Source organism: Somniosus microcephalus, chromosome 15 (genome assembly GCF_052327205.1).
Source record: "Somniosus microcephalus isolate GS21.2 chromosome 15, FLI_Smic_1.0, whole genome shotgun sequence".
Taxonomy (NCBI): Eukaryota; Metazoa; Chordata; class Chondrichthyes; order Squaliformes; family Somniosidae; genus Somniosus; species Somniosus microcephalus.
This window is the reverse complement of record NC_141001.1, coordinates 120,080,708-120,100,588: the sequence shown is the minus strand read 5'-3', so window position 1 is coordinate 120,100,588 and position 19,881 is coordinate 120,080,708. Positions and strand designations below refer to the sequence as shown.

Sequence of the window (19,881 nt, the reverse complement as noted above, 5' to 3'; positions counted from 1 at the left end):
GCTCAGCCTTCTCTGCTCTAAGGAAAACAACCCCAGCCTGTCCAGTCTCTCTTCATAGCTGAAACGCTCCAGCCCAGGTAACATCCTGGTGAATCTCCTCTGCACCCTCTCCAATGCAATCACATCCTTCCTATAGTGTGGCGACCAGAACTGCACACGGTATTCCAGCTGTGGCCTAACTAGTGTTTTGTACAGCTCCATCATAACCTCCCTGCTCTTATATTCTATGCCTCGGCTAATGAAGGCAAGTATCCCATATGCCTTTTTAACCACCTTATCTACCTGTCCTGCTGCCTTCAGGGATCTCTGTACATGCACACCAAGGTCCCTCTGATCCTCTGTCCTTCCTAGGGTCTTATCATTCATTGTGTATTCCCTTGCCTTGTTAGTCCTCCCAAAATGCATCACCTCACACTTTTCAGGGTTAAATTCCATTTGCCACTGTTCTGCCCATCTAACCAACCCGTCTATATCGTCCTGTAGCCTGAGGCTTCCCTCCTCGCTATTTACCACTCCACCAATTTTCGTGTCATCTGCGAACTTACTGATCATACCTCCTACATTCATATCTAAATCATTAATGTACACTACAAACAGCAAAGGACCCAGCACCGATCCCTGCAGTACACCACTGGACACAGGCTTCCAGTCACAAAAACAACCTTCGACCATCACCCTCTGCCTCCTGCCACTAAGCCAATTTTGGATCCAATGTGCCAAATTGCCCTGGATCCCATGGGCTCTTGCCTTCTTGACCAGTCTCCCATGTGGGACTTTGTCAAAAGCCTTACTGGAGTCCATGTAGACTACATCAACTGCACTACCCTCATCCACACACCTAGTCACCCCCTCTCAAAATTCAATCAAATTGGTCAGACATCATCTCCCCCTGACAAAGCCATGCTAACTATCCCTGATTAATCCCTGCCTCTCCAAGTGGAGACTAATTCTGTCCCTCAGAATTTTTTCCAATAATTTCCCTACCACTGATGTTAGGCTCATTGGCCTGTTATTCCCTGGTTTATCCCTACTACCCTTCTTGAACAATGGTACTACGTTAGCTGTTCTCCAGTCCTCTGGCACCTCCCCTGTGGCCAGAGATGTTCTGAAAATTTGTGTCAGAGCCCCTGCAATCTCCTCCATTGCCTCACACAGCAGCCTGGGATACATCCCGTCAGGGCCTGGGGATTTATCCACTTTTAAGCCCACTAAAACCGCTAGTACCTCCTCCCTCTCAATACTAATTTGTTCAAGTATATCACAATCCCCCTGCCTGATTTCTATGCCTACATCGTCTATCTCCATGGTGAACACAGATGCAAAATATTCATTTAAAACCTCACCTACATCTTCCGGCTCTACACACAGATTGCCACTTTGGTCCCTAATGGGCCCTACTCTTTCCCTGGTTATCCTCTTGCCCTTAATATACTTATAAAACACCTTGGGATTTTCCTTTATTTCGCCTGCCAGTGTTTTTTCATGCCCCCTCTTCGCTCTCCTAATTTCTTTTTTAAGTACACCCCTGCACCTCTAGGGCTTCCACTGTTTTTAGTCCTTTGTATCTGCCAAAAGCCTCCCTTTTTTTCCTAATCCATTCTTGTATATCCCTTGACATCCAGGGTTTCCTGGGCTTGTTGGTCCCACCCTTGACCTTTACGGGAACATGTTGGCGTTGTACTCTCTCTGTTTCCTTTCTGAAAGACTCCCACTGTTCTGATGTGGATTTTCCTACAAGTAGCTGATCCCAGTCCACTTTGCCCAGATCCTGCCTTATCATATTAAAATTGGCCTTCCCCCTTTATTTCCGGTCCATCTTTGTCCTTTTGCATGACTACCTTAAATCTCACCGAATTATGGTCACTGTCACCAAAATGCTCTCCTACTGACACAATAGTTGTATTAACACAAACACTTAGCTTCTTAATTACTTGAGGGGTTCTGATGAGAGTAGACGGGGAGGAACTGTTTCCACTGGCAGGAGGGTCGGTAACCAGAGGACACAGATTTAAGGGAATCGGCAAAAGAACCAGAGGGAGATGAGAATTTTTTTACGCGGCGAGTTGTTGTGATCTGGAACGCGCTGCCTGAAAGGGCGGTGGAAGCAGATTCAGTAATAACTTTCAGAAGGGAATTGGATAAATACTTGGAGGGAAAACATTTGTAGAGTTATGGGGAAAGAGCGGGGGGGGAGTGAAACTAATTGGAGAGCTCTTTCAGAGAGCCGGCACAGGCACGGTGGGCTGAATGGCCTCCTCCTGTGCTGTAAGATTCTGTGAACTCTGCATAGTGCACAAGAGAGACAGATGGACAGAGTGCAAGACGGGGAGGAGGAGGCGGGAACTTCAGACGGGCAATTAAGTTCATGCGAATGAATTAGCATTCAAGGCCAGATTTAATATTTTTTCTCATTTTTTAGAATAGTACATATTTTTGGAAATTATTGCTTGCTATTGGGCCAAGGGGTGAAGCATGCAGCTCTAGATGCAGGGGAGCAGCGCGTCCCTTGGTGTTGGAAGCCGATGTTAAGCGTGTGTTGTATTGTGTTCAAGGATCAGGCGGTGAAGGACAAGGCACTACAGAGCATGGCGGCAATGTCTTCTGCGCAGATCGTGTCGGCCACGACCATCCAACACAAGCTGGGACTACCGGGCATCCCGCGCCCATCCTTTCAAACGGCACCCGGGGTAAGGGACGCAGTTTTGAAGCGAGGCGTTGCCTCGAATTGTGTCTGCCACACAGTGTTGCTCGTCATCGGGAGAGGCGGCGGAGTGGGCGGGGGTCTTAAAGGGTTAAATTACAAGGGCAGGTTGGGTGAAATCGGCTTCTTAAAGGCGCTATGTAAAGTTGTTGTGTTCCCTTGAGGTTGAGGGGTGATCTAATCGAGGTGTTTGATGGAGTAGATAAAGGGGGAACTATTTCCTTTGGTGGGGGAAGTCCACAACATAAGAATTAGGAGCAGGAGTCAGCCATTCAGCCCCTCGAGCCTGCTCCGCCATTCAATAAGATCATGGCTGCTCGCCAACCTCAACTCTGCTTTCCCGCCCGATCCCCATATCTCTTGATTTCCCCCTAGAGTCCAAAAAACAAGAGGGTGCAATCTTAAAATTAGAGCTTAGGTCGTTCAGGAGTGAAATCGGGAAACATTTTTTCACCGTGGAAATCTGGGACTCTCTTTTCCCCCCCCCCCCCCCCCCCCCCAACTCTCTCAAAAGGCTATGGATCGATAGATTATTGTTGGGTAAGGGTATCGTGGGATACGGAGCAAAGGCGGGTAAGTGGAGTTGAGGTACAGATCAGCCACGATGTGATTGAATGGTGGAACAGGCTCGAGGGGCCGAATGGCCTCCTCCTGTTCCTATTGGAAATAAGTTCACTTCTCTGCCTCTTTCTCTCTCTGACTCCCTTTGTATGGCTCTCTATACCACCCCACCCCCCTCCCCGTGCCTCTGCTAAGAACATAAGAAATAAGAGCAGGAATAGGCCACTTGGCCCCTCGAGCCTGCTCCGCCATTCAATAAGATCATGGCTGATCTTGGGCTCAAAGCCACTTCCCCGCCCGCTCCCCATAACCCTTCACTCCCTTATCTTGCAAAAATCTGTCTATCTCCGCCTTAAATGTATTTAATGACCCAGCCTCCACAGCTCTCTGGGGCAGAGAATTCCACAGATTTACGACCCTCTGAGAGAAGAAATTCCTCCTCATCTCGGTTTTAAAAGGGCGACCCTTTATTCTGAGACTGTGCCCCCAAGTTCTAGATTTCCCCACAAGGGGAAACATCCTCTCTGCATCTACCCTGTCGAGCCCCCTCAGTATCTTATGTTTCAATAAGACCACCCCTCATTCTTCTAAATTCCAATGGGTATAGGCCCAGCCTTCTCAACCTTTCCACATAAGTCAACCCCCTCATCTCTGGAATTAACCTAGTGAACCGTCTCTGAACTGCCTCCACTGCAAGTATATCCTTCCTTAAATAAGGAGACCAAAACTGTACGCAGTACTCCAGGTGTGGTCTCACCAATACCCTGTACAGTTGTAGCAGGACTTCCCTGCTTTTATTACTCCAACCCCTTTGAAATAAAGGCCAACATTCCATTTGCCTTTTTGATTACTTGCTGTACCTGCATGCTAACTTTTTGTGTTTCATGCACAAGGACCCCCAGGTCCCTCTGTACTGCAGCATTTTGTAATCTCCATTTAAATAATTTGCTTTTTTTTCCTGCCAAAGTGGATAACCTCACACTTTCCCACATTATACTCCATCTGCCAAATGTTTGCCCACTCACTTAGCCTGTCTATATCCCTTTTCATGTTCTTTGAGTCCTCTGCACAACTTGCTTCCCACCCATCTTTGTATCATCCACAAACTTGGCTACATTACACTCGGTCCTTTCATCCAAGTCATTAATGTAGATTGTAAATAGTTGAGGCCCCAGCACCGATCCCTGTGGCACCCCACTAGTTACAGTTTGCCAACCGGAAAATGACCCATTTATCCCGACTCTCTACTTTCTGTTAGTTAGCCAATTCTCTATCCATGCTAATATATTACCCCCAACTCCGTGAGCTCTTATCTTATGCAGTAACCTTTTATGTGGGACCTTATCGAATGCCTTCTGGAAATTCAAATACACCACATCCACTGGTTCACCTTTGTCCACCCTGCTCGTTACCTCCTCAAAGAACTCCAGCAAGTTTGTTAAACATGATTTCCCTTTCATAAAACCATGCTTATCTCTGCTTGACTGCATTATGATTTTCCAAATGCCCTGCTACTGCTTCCTTAATGAAGGACTCCAACATTTTCCCAATGACAGATGTTAGGCTAACTGGTCTATAGTTTCCTGCTTTCTGTCTTCCTCCTTTCTTAAATAGGGGTGTTACATTTGCAGTTTTCCAATCCGCTGGGACCTCTCCAGAGTCCAGGGAATTTTGGTATATTGCAACCAATGCATCCACTATCACTGCAGCCACTTCTTTTAAGACCCTGGCATGCAGGCCATCTGGTCCAGAGAACTTGCCATGTTTTAGTCCCATTATTTTACCAAGTACTATTTCCTCAGTGACAGTGATTGTCTTTAGTTCCCCCCTCCCTGTGGCCCCTTGATTATCCATTATTGGGATGTTGTTAGTGTCTTCTACTGTGAAGACAGTTACAAAATATTTGTTCAGAGTCTCTGCCATTTCCCCATTCCCCATTATTAATTCCCCAGTCTCATCCTCTAAAGGACCAACGTTTACTTTAGTTACCCTCTTCCTTTATATCTGTAGAAGCTCTTACTATCTGTTTTAATGTTTCTTGCCAGCTTGCTCTCATAATTCATCTCTTTTTTTAGTCATCCTTTGCTGGTTTAAAAAAATTCTCAATCCTCTGGTCTCCCACCAATCTTGGTAACATTGTATGCCTTCGTTTTCAATTTGATACCATCCTTTACTTTCTTAGTTAGCCATGGATGGTGCTCACTTCTCTTAAAATCTTTCTTTCTCACTGGAATATATTTTTGTTGAGAGTTATGAAATATCTCCTTAAATGTCCTCCACTGCATTTCAACTGTCTTACCCTTTAATTTATTTTTCCAGTCCACTTTAGCCAGTTCTGCCCTCATGCCATTGTAATTGCCTTTGTTTAAGATCAGGACACTGGTTTGAGATACAACTTTCTCACCCTCCAACTGAATTTGAAATTCAACCATGCTATGATCACTCTTTCCTAGAGGATCCTTTACTATGAGATCATCATTTATTAATTCTGTCTCATTACACAGTACCAGATCCAAGATAGCCTGCTCCCTGGTTGGTTCCATTACATACTGTTCGAGGAAAACATCCCGGATGCACTCTATGAACTTCTCCTCCAAGCGACCATGGCCAATTTGATTTGTCCAATCAATATGGAGATTAAAATCACCCATGATTATTACCGTACCCTTTTTACAGGCCTCTATTATTTGTTGATCTATACACTGTCCAACAGCATTGCTACTGTTCGGGGTCCTGTAGACTACGCCCACCAGAGACTTTTTCCCTTTATTATTTTTTATCTCCACCCAAACCGATTCTACATCTTGATCCTCTGAGCCAATATCACTTCTCACCACTGCACTGATCCCATCCTTTACCAACAAAGCCACCCCACCTCCCTTTCCTTTCTGTCTATCCTTCCGAATTGTCAAATACCCTGGAATATTCAGTTCCCAGCCTTGGTCACCTTGCAACCGCGTCTCTGTAATGGCGATCAGATCATACCCATTTGTATCTATTTGTGCCGTCAACTCATCTATCTTGTTACGAATGCTGCGTGCATTCAGATATAGAGCTTTTAACTTTGTCTTTTTACCATTCCTCCTTGTTTTGGCCCCGTTTTCTGTTGCACTCTTATTTTTAAACATCCTGTCGCTTCCTGTCACACTCTGGTTATTATTTCCCCCATCTCTATCCTGCTCTATTGTTTTCTCATTTCTCATTGCTCCCCCCTGAATTTGCCCCATGTAGCAGTTCCAATGGTGTCGAAAGGATGGGGGGGGGGGGGGGGGAAGAAAACTGTTAGAGCCACAGAGGATAAACAGGGAAAATGAAATGTAAGAGGAGAGAAAGTAAGATGAGTGCAAGAGTAGAGAGAGAGATGGAAGTGAGGGATGGGAGTGAAAGCGATTTGCAGGAGAGGGGAGGAGAGAGATTCTTCGCTTGGAGGGCGCGAGAAACTGAGAGTTCCTCGGTACAATCCTTAAGAACCAGAAAGGTTCCTTCGAGCTTCCTGCCAGGAGCGGCAATTGTCTTGAGCAAGTTTGCGCGCAGGTGTGTCGACGGCTCGAGTGCAGGCAGACCGATGGGTCTCTGATGTGGCTGGTTACGTCAGTGCTTTGAAATGATGTTCTGAACCATTTTAAAACTTACAAACTTGCCTAAAGTTAGGTAAACTATCTGGCCTGCACTCTCTCCAAGCCTTTGACTGCTCTCTCAAAGAGCCGGCACAGGCGCGATGGGCCGAACGGCCGCCTCCTGCGCTGTAGGTTTCTGTGATTCTGTGAAAGCCGCACCTGGAAGACTTGCCGATTCTCTGTTGGCATGTGACCCTGTTGATGTTCTGTGATTTATTTCACCACTTGATCTGTTGTAATACCGTTCTCTTGTTGGCGCTATTTGCTTCTTTAACAAGTTTATTGTTTTTCTCCCAGTTCTGGCATGGTGTGATACCAACAGGACAGCCAGGATCATCACAAGAGTAAGTAAAGCAAGCAAAATCCTAACGGTTTTATTTGAGCTGTTCTATCATGAAGACAGCCCATTTCCACCTTCGTAACCTCGCCCGTCTCCGCCTTTACCTCACCTTAACCGCTGCTGAAACCCTCATCCGATCCTTTGTTACCTCTTGACTTGACTATTCCAACGCACTCCTGGCCGGCCTCCCACATTCTACCCTGCGTAAACGCGAGGTCATCCAAAACTCTGCTGCCCCGTGTCCTAACTCGCACCAAGTCCCGTTCGCCCATCACCCCCTGTGCTCGCTGACCTACACTGGCAGCGTCTCGATTTTTAAAATTCTCATCCTTGTTTTCAAATCCCTCCATGGCCTCGCCCCTCCCGATCTCTCTAATCTCCGGCAGCTCGATAACCCCTGAGATATCTGCGCTCCGCCTGTTCTGGACTTTTGAACATCTCCGATTTTAATCGCTCCATCATTGGCGGCCGTGCCTTCAGCTGCCTGGGCCCTGAGCTCTCTAATTCCCTCCCTAAACCTCTCCGCCTGTCTCTCTTTAAAACCTACCCCTCTGACCGAGCTTTTGATCACCTGTCCTAACATCTTATGTGGCTCGCTGTCAAATCTTGTATTTTTTTTTTGATAACTCTCCTGTGAAGCACCTTGGGATGTTGTATTGCGTCAAAGGTGCTATATAAATATATAAGTTGTTGTTGTGAGTGAATCCAAACTATCCCCAACTATTCCCCCACCCCCCGGTTCCATTTCCCCTGTGCAGGATGGTTGAAATAGGAGCAGGAGTAGGCCAATCGGCCCCTCGAGCCTGCTCCACCATTCAATAAGATCGTGGCTGATCTGATCCTAACCTCAAATCTACTTTCACTCTCCATCCCACCTGAACCCATGTGATCTCCCGGGAGAGGCGAAAAACCAGATAAAAAACCCAATGGCCAATTTGGGAGAAAAAATCTGGGAAATTCCTCTCCGACCCATCTAGGCGATCGAAACTCGTCCAGGAGATCACTCTGTCCCTATATTTTCTACAGTACTTACCTTCTCTAAAAGGTGATCTCCACCCCAGCCAGGAACAGGAATAGAACCATCTCCTGAAATCTAACACAGAATTAGAACACAAGAAGTAGGAGCAGAACCAGGCTACACGGCCCCTGGGCCCGCTCCACTACCCACAGGGCCATGACCATTCCGAACCTAGACTCATGTCCAATTTCCTGCCTGCTCCCCGTAACCCTTAATTCCCATTACTTCTAGGAAACTGTCTATTTCTGTTTTAAATTTATTTAATGATGTAGCTTCCACAGCTTTCTGGGGCAGCAAATTCCACAAACCTACCATCCTCTGAGTGAAGGAAGTTTCTCTTCATCTCAGTTTTGAAAGAGCAGCCCCTTATTCTAAGATTATGTCCCCTAGTTCTAGTTTCACCCATCATTGGGAACATCGTCACCGCATCCACCCAATCAAGCCCCTTCACAATCTTATATGTTTCAATAAGATCGCCTCTCATTCTTCTGAACTCCAATGAGTAGAGACCTCAACTCCACTTTCCCGCCCGATCCCAATATCCCTCGATTCCCCTGGAGTCCAAAAATCTATCGATCTCAGCCTTGAATATACTCAACAACTCAGCATCCACAGCCATTTGGGGTAGAGAATTCCAAAGATTCACCACCCTCTGAGTGAAGAAATTCTTCCTCATCTCAGTCTTAAATGGCCGACCCCTTATCCTGAGACTGTGACCCCTGGTTCTAGACACTCCAGCCAGGGGAAACAACCACTCGGCATCTACCCTGTCAATCCCCCCCAGAATCTTATGTTTCAATGAGATCACCTCTCATTCTTCTAAACTCCAGAGAGTATCGGCCCATTCTACTCAATCTCTCATCATAGGACAACCCTCTCATCCCCGGAATCAATCTAGTGAACCTTCGTTGCACCGCCTCCAAGGCAAGTATATCCTTCAATGTCATTTCATGGTTTGTCCAGTCACTGAGAACTAGCAACCGAATCCCCTCATTTAAAAAGAAAAGTGCCGTAATCGTCACCTAATGTCACCAGGATCTCTCCCTTCCCAGATGCTGGGTTTGGATTTTTTTTTTGCAAATAAGTGTGAGCTCTGCATTCCCGTAAAATGTTCCAGGTTGCCTCAAGACCTTATTTTTTGGAATTTTTACTAAATTTGAAAACTGGTTTCCTGCCGAGCTCTCAGAAAATGGGCACTCTTAGCTCTGTTGTTGTGTTCCTAGAATCAGACAGCGCAGGAGGAGGCCATTCGGCCCATCGTGCCTGTGCCGGCTCTTTGAAAGAGCTCTCCAATTAGTCCCACTCCCCCCTGCTCTTTCCCCACAGCCCTGCAAATGTTTCCTTTTCAAGTATTTATCCAATTCCCTTTTGAAAGTTACTATTGAATCTGCTTCCACCGCCCTTTCAGGCAGCGCGTTCCAGATTATAACAACTTGCTGCGTAAAATAATGTTGAATGTGTATATTTGGACGATCAACATTAATATATTTTAAAATCACCAAACATGACATGGGAGTTTGTAGGTGTCAGCCGTGTCTCAGTGGGTAGTGCTCTCATCTCTCATCTCTGAGTCAGAAGGTCGTGGGTTCAAGCCCCACTCCAGAGACTTGAGCACAAAATCCAGGCCGACACTCCCAGTGCGGTACTGAGGGAGTGCCGCTCTGTCGGAGGTGCCGTCTTTCGGATGAGACGTTAAACCAAGGCTCTCTCGGGTTGACGTAAACGATCCCACGGCCACTATTTCGAAGACGAGCAGGAGATTTCTCCCCGGTGTTCTGGACCAATATTTATTCCCCAACCAGCAGATTATCTGGTGATTATCACATTGCTGTTTGTGGGAGCTTGCTGTGCGCAAATTAGTGCTTTGATTGATTGATCCACCTATGAGGCAACAGTGCTAAGGACAGCCTTTCCCAAACCTCCCGGCCCATAAAATTCAAACAGGTCAATCTAGCAAGGATGAAATATCAGTGTAATTGTGGCTGTGTTGTCTGCGCCACATCGCCAGGGTTTGGGGCTGGGCATGGCCCACATTAGATTAGTTTGGACCATGGGATAGATCCTGCTGAATCTATAAAGGTTGATGATTGTTTGCTATCTTGCTATACAGTGAGAAACGTGGGGATTATTTGTTGTCGAAAGATTGATGTTTATTGTGATACGTAACCTACAATAACGCACGCTTTATCTCCCTGCAGTGTCAAGCCCTTTGCTCAACAGGCCTACACAGTTCAACCAGCAGTCCCAACGCCAATTTCAGGTAAGAAACGCTCTCTCTCCCTCCTCTCTCTCTCGCTCGCTCGCTCTCTCTCTGTCTCACTCGCGCTCTCTCTCTCTCCCTCTTTTCTTTCCTCCTCCCCCCTCTCTTCCCTCTTTCTCTCAGCCCCCCTCTCCCGCCTCAGCCCCCCCTCTCCCCCTGCCTCTCCCACCTCCAGTCCCGCCTCGCCCCCCCACCTCGCCTCGCCCCCCTCTCTCCCTACCCCTCTTCCCTCCCCTCCCCCTCATCTCTACCCTCCCACTCCTCTCCACCCTCCCCCTCCTCTCTCCCTCTACCCCTCTTAAAAACCTATATGTTTGACTGGGTTTTCACTCGCCCCTCCTGACCATTTTCCTTGCGCCTATTTGTGACCTGCCCCGAGATAATTCTTGTTTTAAAAAGCGCAGCAGTCAACTGATAATTCAAAGTTATCTTTTGCCCTAAATTGTTTTTGAATTATCCAATATTTTAGTTTCCTCGAGAAAGTGGTGTTTGGCTGCCGCCTTATTAATCCAAGGCAGTCCGTGTGGATTCTTTGATGGGGTTTGATGCAACTGTGTGGCCACCTCGGAGAGCAATCAAGAGATCGCTCTTTCAGAGAGCTGGCACAAGCGCGATGGGCCGAATGTCCTCCTCCTGTGCTGTATTATTCTATGTTCTTATTCTGTGGTTGTTTGTATCTGAGGTCAGATCCTTGTTCTATTTGTGGTGTGCAGGTTACGAGTCCACAGTTCCCCCAACCCCCTCGGTCCCTGCATGGCAAGGTCGGTCCATTGGGACGTCGAAACTTAGGCTCGTGGAGTTCTCGGCCTTTCTCGAGCAGCAGAGAGACCCAGACTCGGTAAGTCTCGCACAGACCATTTGAGTGTGTTAGCTTTGCTTTGTATAAAATGTGACCACTTACGCTTCACAATTTGGCCTTCCTTTGATCTTGTTTACGAAGAGTGAGCATTGCGACCTCGACATCTTAAGCATTGCGACCTCGACATCTTAAGCATTGCGACCTCGACATCTTAAGCATTGCGACCTCGACATCTTAAGCGTTGCGACCTCGACATCTTAAGCATTGCGACCTCAACCTCTTAAGCATTGCGACATGGACATCTTAAGCATTGCGACCTTGACATCTTAAGCATTGCGACCTCGACATCTTAAGCATTGCGACCTCGGCATCTTAAGCATTGCGACCTCGGCATCTTAAGCATTGCGACATGGACATCTTAAGCATTGTGACATGGACATCTTACGCATTGTGACATGGACGTCTTAAGCATTGCGACCTCGACATCTTAAGCATTGCGACCTGTACATCTTAAGCGTTGCGACCTAGACATCTTGAGCGTTGCGACCTCGGCATCTTAAGCGTTGTGACCTAGACATCTTCAAAAAGACCATGAAAGATTCCATCAATTTTTCTACACACGCAAATGCCGGTTTTAAAGGATAGGGATGTTCTTTGTAGGAGCCTTAATGAGCTTGTACCAAATTCCACCCCCACCCCACCCCACCCCACCCCTGCACTCTTCAGCAGAGGAGTTGCTTTTCAATGGTTTACTGTCTCCATTGGAAGAGCTGGGAGGGGAATTTGACTGCACTGTGTTAAATATTGGGGCAATAACATCACTGACTGCAATTTCTACCATTTCTCTCAAGCCTAACTTGAGCTTAAATACTTTCTTCAAATAATAAGTCGGACACTCTGATCAGCAATAGAATGAAGTGTCATGAAAGAATGTTAGCCCCTGGTTTTTCTTAAATTATTTGTTCTCGGGTTTGAGAATCACTGGCAAGTGCTGGCATTTATTTCCCATCTTTAAGTTGCCTTAAGTAACTTGCCTCGGCCACTTCAGAGGGCAATGAAGAGCCAACCAGGTGGGTGTGGGACTGGAGTCACATATAAGACCCAGACTGGGCAAGGACGGCAGGTTTCCTTCCCTAAAGGACAGGAGAGAATCATAAGAACATAAGAAATAAGAGCAGGAGTAGGCCATTCGGCCCCTCGAGCCTGCTCCGCCATTCAATGAGATCATAGCTGATCCGATTTTGGCCTCGACTCCACCTTCCTGTCTGCTCCCCATAACCCTCGACTCCCCTGTTGCTCCAAAATCTGTCTATCTCAGCCTTGAATATATTCAATGACTCAGCTTCCACAGCTCTCTGGGGCAAAGATTCACGACCCTCTTGAGAGAAGAAATTTCTCCTCCATCTCCGTCTTAAATGGGCGACCCCTTATTCTGAGACTATGTCCCCTCGCTCTAGATTCCCCCACGAGGGGAAACATCCTTTCTACCCTGTCCAACTCCCCTTCAGAATCTTTCAATGAGATCACCTCTCATTCTTCTAAACTCCAGAGAGTATCGGCCCATTCTACACAATCTCTCATCATAGGACAACCCTCTCATCCCAGGAATCAATCTAGTGAACTCCAGCCAGGGGGAAACAACCTCTCAGCATCTACCCTGTCAACCCCCCTCAGAATCTTGTATGTTTCAATAAGATCACCTCTCATTCTTCTGAACTTCAACAATCTAACAGCTTCATGGTTATTTAAGCTGCTACCAGCATTTTATTTCCTAGAATTTTTTTTTAATTTTATGTCCTTGATATAAGAAAACTACTAGGCACTTGGTCTAAGCATTAAACAAAGCTTTAATCAACTGTTTTACAACATGGAGGTCTCGTTGTGTCCTTCACTAGTTCCTGTTAAGAATGTCCTGCGCAAGCTGGGCCCGTGCCCGAGTATTTATACTCTCCCTGGACAGCGCCACCCGTAGGCCACTCAGTATTATTTCACAAGTCTTTCTTTCATGAACGACTGATTCATGTAAGTCCTCGCGTTCAAACTGCCGCAGTGGGATTTGAACTCGCGTTCCCCGGATTGTTAGCCCGGAACTCTGAATTGCATAGCCACCAGTGTTCCCTTTAAGCTGAGAGGCCACGTGACCGCGCAGCCGGCTTTTCAATGCGAAAAACCGCACATACGCGGTATTTTGAATGGGCCGCGAGGCCCCTTAAAGGGACCGTGCACACCACCCCCCCCCCCAAAAAAAAATTAACGAGAACGTTGATGGCCACTCCGCTATCTTTGAGTCTGAGAGACTATATTGTTTTGGGTTGGGTCTGGTTCTTCAAAAGTGATGATTGACGTAAGAAAACTACTAGGCACTTGGTCTAAGCGTTAAACAAAGCTTTAATCAACTGTTTTACAACATGGAGGTCTAGTTGTGTCCTTCACTAGTTCCTGTTAAGAATGTCCTGCGCAAGCCGGGCCCGTGCCCGAGTATTTATACTCTCCCTGGACAGCGCCACCCGTAGGCCGCTCACTATTATTTCATAAGCCTTTCTTTCTTGACTGACCGATTCCTGTCAATGATGTTGTAACTTTTTTTTACAATAGTACAACAAGCACCTCTTTGTACATATTGGACAGACCAATCATTCCTACAGTGACCCTTTGCTTGAATCCGTGGATATTCGCCAAATCTACGATAAATTTCCAGAGAAGAAAGGTGGCCTTAAAGAACTGTATGGGAAAGGACCCCATAATGCTTTTTTCCTCGTGAAATTCTGGGTAAGTGCGTGAGCCTCCCTCTTCAATGGTTTCTTTGCACATTTTCTCAACAAGTGTCTACCTTGGCTCAGTGGGCAGCACTCTGTCTCTTGCCTCCGAGTCAGAAGGTTGTGGGTTCAAGTCCCGCTCCAGAGACTCGAGCACAAAACATCTAGGCTGGTGCTCCCAGTACGGTATTGAGGGAGTGCTGCACTGTCGGAGGGGCAGTACTGAGGGAGCGCCGCACTGTCGGAGGGGCAGTACTGAGGGAGCGCCGCACTGTCGGAGGGGCAGTACTGAGGGAGCGCTGCACTGTCGGAGGGGCAGTACTGAGGGAGCGCCGCACTGTCGGAGGGTCAGTACTGAGGGAGTGCTGCACTGTCGGAGGGGCAGTACTGAGGGAGCGCTGCACTGTCGGAGGGGCAGTACTGAGGGAGCGCCGCACTGTCGGAGGGTCAGTACTGAGGGAGTGCCGCACTGTCGGAGGGGCAGTACTGAGGGAGCGCTGCACTGTCGGAGGGGCAGTACTGAGGGAGTGCTGCACTGTCGGAGGGGCAGTACCGAGGGAGTGCCGCACTGTCGGAGGGGCAGTACTGAGGGAGCGCTGCACTGTCGGAGGGGCAGTACTGAGGGAGTGCTGCACTGTCGGAGGGACAGTACTGAGGGAGTGCTGCACTGTCGGAGGGGCAGTACTGAGGGAGTGCCGCACTGTCGGAGGGGCAGTACTGAGGGAGTGCCGCACTGTCGGAGAGGCAGTACTGAGGGAGCGCTGCACTGTCGGAGGGGCAGTACTGAGGGAGCGCCGCACTGTCGGAGGGGCAGTACTGAGGGAGCGCTGCACTGTCGGAGGGGCAGTACTGAGGGAGTGCTGCACTGTCGGAGGGGCAGTACCGAGGGAGTGCCGCACTGTCGGAGGGGCAGTACAGAGGGAGCGCTGCACTGTCGGAGGGGCAGTACTGAGGGAGTGCTGCACTGTCGGAGGGGCAGTACTGAGGGAGTGCCGCACTGTCGGAGGGGCAGCACTGAGGGAGCGCTGCACTGTCGGAGGGGCAGTACTGAGGGAGTGCTGCACTGTCGGAGGGGCAGTACTGAGGGAGCGCCGCACTGTCGGAGGGTCAGTACTGAGGGAGTGCCGCACTGTCGGAGGGACAGTACTGAGGGAGCGCTGCACTGTCGGAGGGGCAGTACTGAGGGAGTGCTGCACTGTCGGAGGGGCAGTACCGAGGGAGTGCTGCACTGTCGGAGGGGCAGTACCGAGGGAGTGCCGCACTGTCGGAGGGGCAGTACTGAGGGAGCGCCGCACTGTCGGAGGGGCAGTACTGAGGGAGCGCCGCACTGTCGGAGGGGCAGTACTGAGGGAGCGCCGCACTGTCGGAGGGGCAGTACTGAGGGAGCGCTGCACTGTCGGAGGGGCAGTACTGAGGGAGCGCTGCACTGTCGGAGGGACAGTACCGAGGGAGCGCCGCACTGTCAGAGTGTCAGTACTGAGGGAGCCCCACACTGTCAGAGGTGCTATCTTTCGGGTGAGACGTGAAACCAAGGCCACGCCTGCTCTGTCAGGTGGACACAAAGGGCAATGATGAGGAAGAAAGGAATAGAAGGATATGCTGATAGGGCTAGATGTGAGAGGTGGCTCATGTGGAGCATAAGCACCGGCATAGACCAGTTGGGCCGAGTAGCCTGTGCCGTAAATTCTATGTAAAAGTTCCCACAGCACTCGTGAAATTAACTGTGGTTGGGATGTGTTGAGGATGTGAAGTGCGCTATATAAATGCAAGATGATTCTTGCATCCCCAGTTTACTGCCACACTGCTCAGCTAGACTCTTGTTTTAGACACAGTGGAATACTCCTTCTCATTAATATTGGTTCCTACTGGCGTTATCATCGCAGCATAGGTGAAACTCTGTCACAAGGAATGGCAATGGGCTCGTTGGGTGAGGTTTCATTATCTCCTGACTCAGTGGGTAGCACCCTCACCCCGAGTCAGAAGGTTGTGGGTTCAAGTCCTTTTCCAGTGACTCGAGCATAAAATTCTAGGCTGACACTCCCAGTGCAGTACTGAGGGAGTGCCGCACTGCCGGAGGTGCCGACTTTCAGATGAGACGTTAAACCGAGGCCCCGTCTGCTCTCTCAGGTGGACGTAAAATATCCCACGGCCATTATTTCGAAGAAGAGCAGGGGGGAGTTCTCCCCGGTGTCCTGGGGCCAATATTTATCCCTCAATCAACATCACTAAAAACAGATGATCTGGTCATCATCACATTGCTGTTTGTGGGAGCTTGCTGTGCGCAAATTGGCTGCCGCGTTTCCCACATTACAACAGTGACTACACTTCAAGAAGTATTTCATTGGCTGTAAAGCGCTTTGGGACATCCGGTGGTCGTGAAAGATGCGGGAGAAATACAAATCTGACTTTTCCGAGAGTTTGTCACCGAACGATTCGGTGTTTTACCCGATCTGAGTATATACAAGTTCTTAAATGAAAAAAAAATATATAGACAGACAGACCGACACACATGCAGACGCACACTACAACATCTAACATTTTCTGCAGAAAGGTAGGGCTGTTGATTTCTGAGTCAGTCTTCTGACACCGCTAAAACATTAACTAAGTTTATTATTACAAGAACTTCTGCTCACAGTCGCGGGTAAGTTTGCCATTAACCAGTGTGGTGTACTGTGAGGGTGAGGTCCACTGGTCGGTCAGTCGATTCTAACCCCTCCCCAATGCGCGCCGCATTTGTCTCTGCTCGATGTTAATTTCCTCTTTTATATTTACTTTAATTTTCCCGCCACCGGTGCTTACAGTCCCCCTCTTCCTGTAGCCAGTGGGACCATACGGATTGAGCCACAGACCACTCCTGCTCTGTTTGGACAGATTCCTGGTGGCTTCATCATATGACTTCCTGCCTCCGCTCCCGCCGTTGGCCGCCCGGCACGTCCATCCTCGCAGCTCCCTGCCTCCCCACGGCCAATTGGAAAGCAAATAGACCTTCCGTTAACTAAGACCGCCTATTTCCATCTCCGTAACATCGCCCGTCTCCGCCCCCTGCCTCAGCTCATCTGCTGCTGAAACCCTCATCCATGCCTTTGTTACCTCTAGACTTGACTATTCCAACGCACTCCTGGCCGGCCTCCCACATCCTACCCTACGTAAACTTGGCTGCCCGTGTCCTAACTCGCACCAAGTCCTGTTCACCCATCACCCCTGTGCTCGCTGACCTACATTGGCCCTGGGTTAAGCAGCGCCTCGATTTCAAAATTCTCATCCTTGTTTTCAAATCCCTCCATGACCTCCTCGCCCCTCCCTATCTCTGTAATCTCCTTCAGCCCACAACCCTCCAAGATATCTACACTCCTCTAATTCTGCCTTCTTGAGCATCCCTGATTATAATCGCTCCACCATTGGTGGCCGTGCCTTCAGTTGCCTCGGTACTAAGCTCTGGAATTCCCTCCCTAAACCGGTCCACCTCGCTACCTCTCTTTCCTCCGTTAAGACGCTCCTTAAAACCTACCTCTTTGACCAAGCTTTTGGTTATCTGCCCTTATGTGGATCGGTGTCATTGTTTTGTCTTAAAATACTCCTGTGCGGCACCTTGGGACGTTTTACTACGTTAAAGGCGCTATATAAATACAAGTTGTTGTTGACCGTCTCCTTAGAGCAGAGATGGTTAAGGTGAGATTTAATTGAGATGTTGAAAATCATGAAGGGTTTTGAAAGAGTAAATAAGGAGAAACTGTTTCCACTGGCAGGAGGGTCGGTAACCAGAGGACACAGATTTAAAATAATTGGCAAAAGAACCAGAGGGGGGAGATGAGAATTTATTTTTACACAGCGAGTTGTGATCTGGAATGCGCTGCCTGAAAGGGCGGTGGAAGGAGATTCAATAATAACTTTCAGAAGAGATTTGGATAAATACTTGAAGGGGAAAAATTCACAGGGCTGTGGGGAACGAGCAGGGGGGAAGTGGGACTAATTGGAGAGCTCTTTCAAAGAGCCAGCATAGGCACGATGGGCCGAATGACCACCTCCTGTGCTGTATCATTCCATGATTTCTATAAACAGATATTTTTCCCAACTCCAATACAGGTATTATAGCTTATAAAACTTTTAAAGAAAATGGGGAAAAGAAAGCTTTTTTTTTTAATGCTCCTGTGATTTTTTTGCTGGTGGCAGTGTCCTGGAGATTAATCTTTAGTTCCTGGAGTTTCGAGGGCTATCCAGGAGGGTTGGAAACCCCTAGACATAGCCACATCACAAATCTTTCACTTGCGGCCTTGCAGGAAGTTGTTTTTTTCGAAGCCTTGTTGTGAGCCCTTGATTCTCTCGGTTACTTCCGGGCTGCAACAGGCTCCATCTAGTGGCCTGGCCAAGAACTCACAAAACATGACATCTGGGGGATTAAAAACAGAAAATGCTGGCGACACTCAGCAGGTCGGGCAGCATCCGTGGAGAGAGAGACAGAGTTAACGTTTCAGGTCGATGACCCTTCGTCAGAACTGGCAAAGGTTAGAGATGTAACGGAGTCTAAGCAAGTGCAGAGGCAGAGAAAGGACGGAGAGGAGGAAAGAACAAAGGGGAAGGTCTGTGATGGGGCGGAAGGCAGGAGAGATTAAATGACAAAAGGCATGATGGTGCGAGGCAAGAGGAGATGGAAATGGGACAAGTAAAGATGGGTCTAGAGGAGGTGTAAATGGGAATGGCAGAATCATCAACAGCTGCCATCTGGAAAAATAGAGGCCGAGGTTATGGTCTGAAATTGTTGAACTCGATGCTGAGTCCAGAAGACTGTAAAGTGCCGAATCGAAAGATGAGGTGGTGTTACTCGAGCTTATGTATGAACTCTAGTTCAAATGGCAAGCAGGACTGAGGATTGAACTTGAGCCTGGTGACCATGTGGGAAGCTTGTGGCTCTACCGACCGACTTTTCCATTTGTTGTTTCAATGACTGCCTCAAAGGTTTGTAACTGCAGAACATTTTTCAACATGATTTTAAAAAAAGCACGTCGCCAGGTTACGATCAGTGGTCGACAATCATGGAATCTTGCAGCACAGGAGGAGGCCATTCGGCCCATCGTGCCTGTGCCGGCTCTTTGAAAGAGTTCTCCAATTAGTCCCACTCCACCCCCCCACCACCCCTGCTCCTACCCCATAGCCCTGTAATTTTTTCCTTTTCAAGTATTTATCCAATTCCCTTCTGAAAGTTACTATTGAATCTGCTTCCACCGCCCTTTCAGGCAGTGCATTCCAGATCACAACAACTCGTTGCGTAAAAGAAATTCTCCTAATCACTCCCTCTGGTTCATTTGCCAGTTACCTTAAATCTGTGTCCCCCGGTTGCCGACCCTCCTGTATCTATCTCTACAGTGTGTCAGTGTTTGATATGGGAAATTAGTTAAGTTGTCAATAAAGCGCTATTTAGAGAAACTCGTTAAAGCAAAGTCCTTACGATAAGAGGCTATTTTCTGTTTTCAAATCCCTCCATGTCCTCTCCTCTCCCTATCTCTGTAATCTCCTCCAGCCGTACAACTCTGCATTTAGAAGAATGAGAGGGGATCTCATTGAAACTTATAAAATTCTAACAGGACTAGATGCAGGAAGGATGTTCCCGATGGCAGAGGAGTCCAGAACCAGGGGTCACAGTCTAAGGATAAGGGGTAAGCCATTTAGGACAGAGATGAGGAGGAATTTCTTCACCCAGAGAGTGGTGAACCTGTGGAATTCTCTACCACAGAAGGCAGTAGAGGCCAATTCATTAAATATATTTCTTAAGGCTAAAGGGATCAAGGGGTATGGGGAGAAAGCAGGGACAGGGTACTGAGTTTGGATGATCAG

General features: G+C 48.1%; 1 protein-coding gene across 3 annotated transcripts in view; it reads left to right on the top strand.

Annotated features, from left to right (window-relative positions):
* LOC147107187 (transcriptional enhancer factor TEF-1) overlaps positions 1-19,881 on the top strand; it is a 236,502-nt gene that overhangs the window by 196,294 nt on the left and 20,327 nt on the right. For all 3 annotated transcript variants that reach the window (XM_086008364.1, XM_086008362.1, XM_086008363.1), the window contains 5 exons: positions 2,553-2,687; positions 7,177-7,223; positions 10,436-10,497; positions 11,211-11,335; positions 13,892-14,065. In XM_086008364.1, the coding sequence (XP_085864490.1) occupies positions 2,553-2,687; positions 7,177-7,223; positions 10,436-10,497; positions 11,211-11,335; positions 13,892-14,065 (543 nt within the window). The remainder of the gene's footprint in view (positions 1-2,552; positions 2,688-7,176; positions 7,224-10,435; positions 10,498-11,210; positions 11,336-13,891; positions 14,066-19,881) is intronic.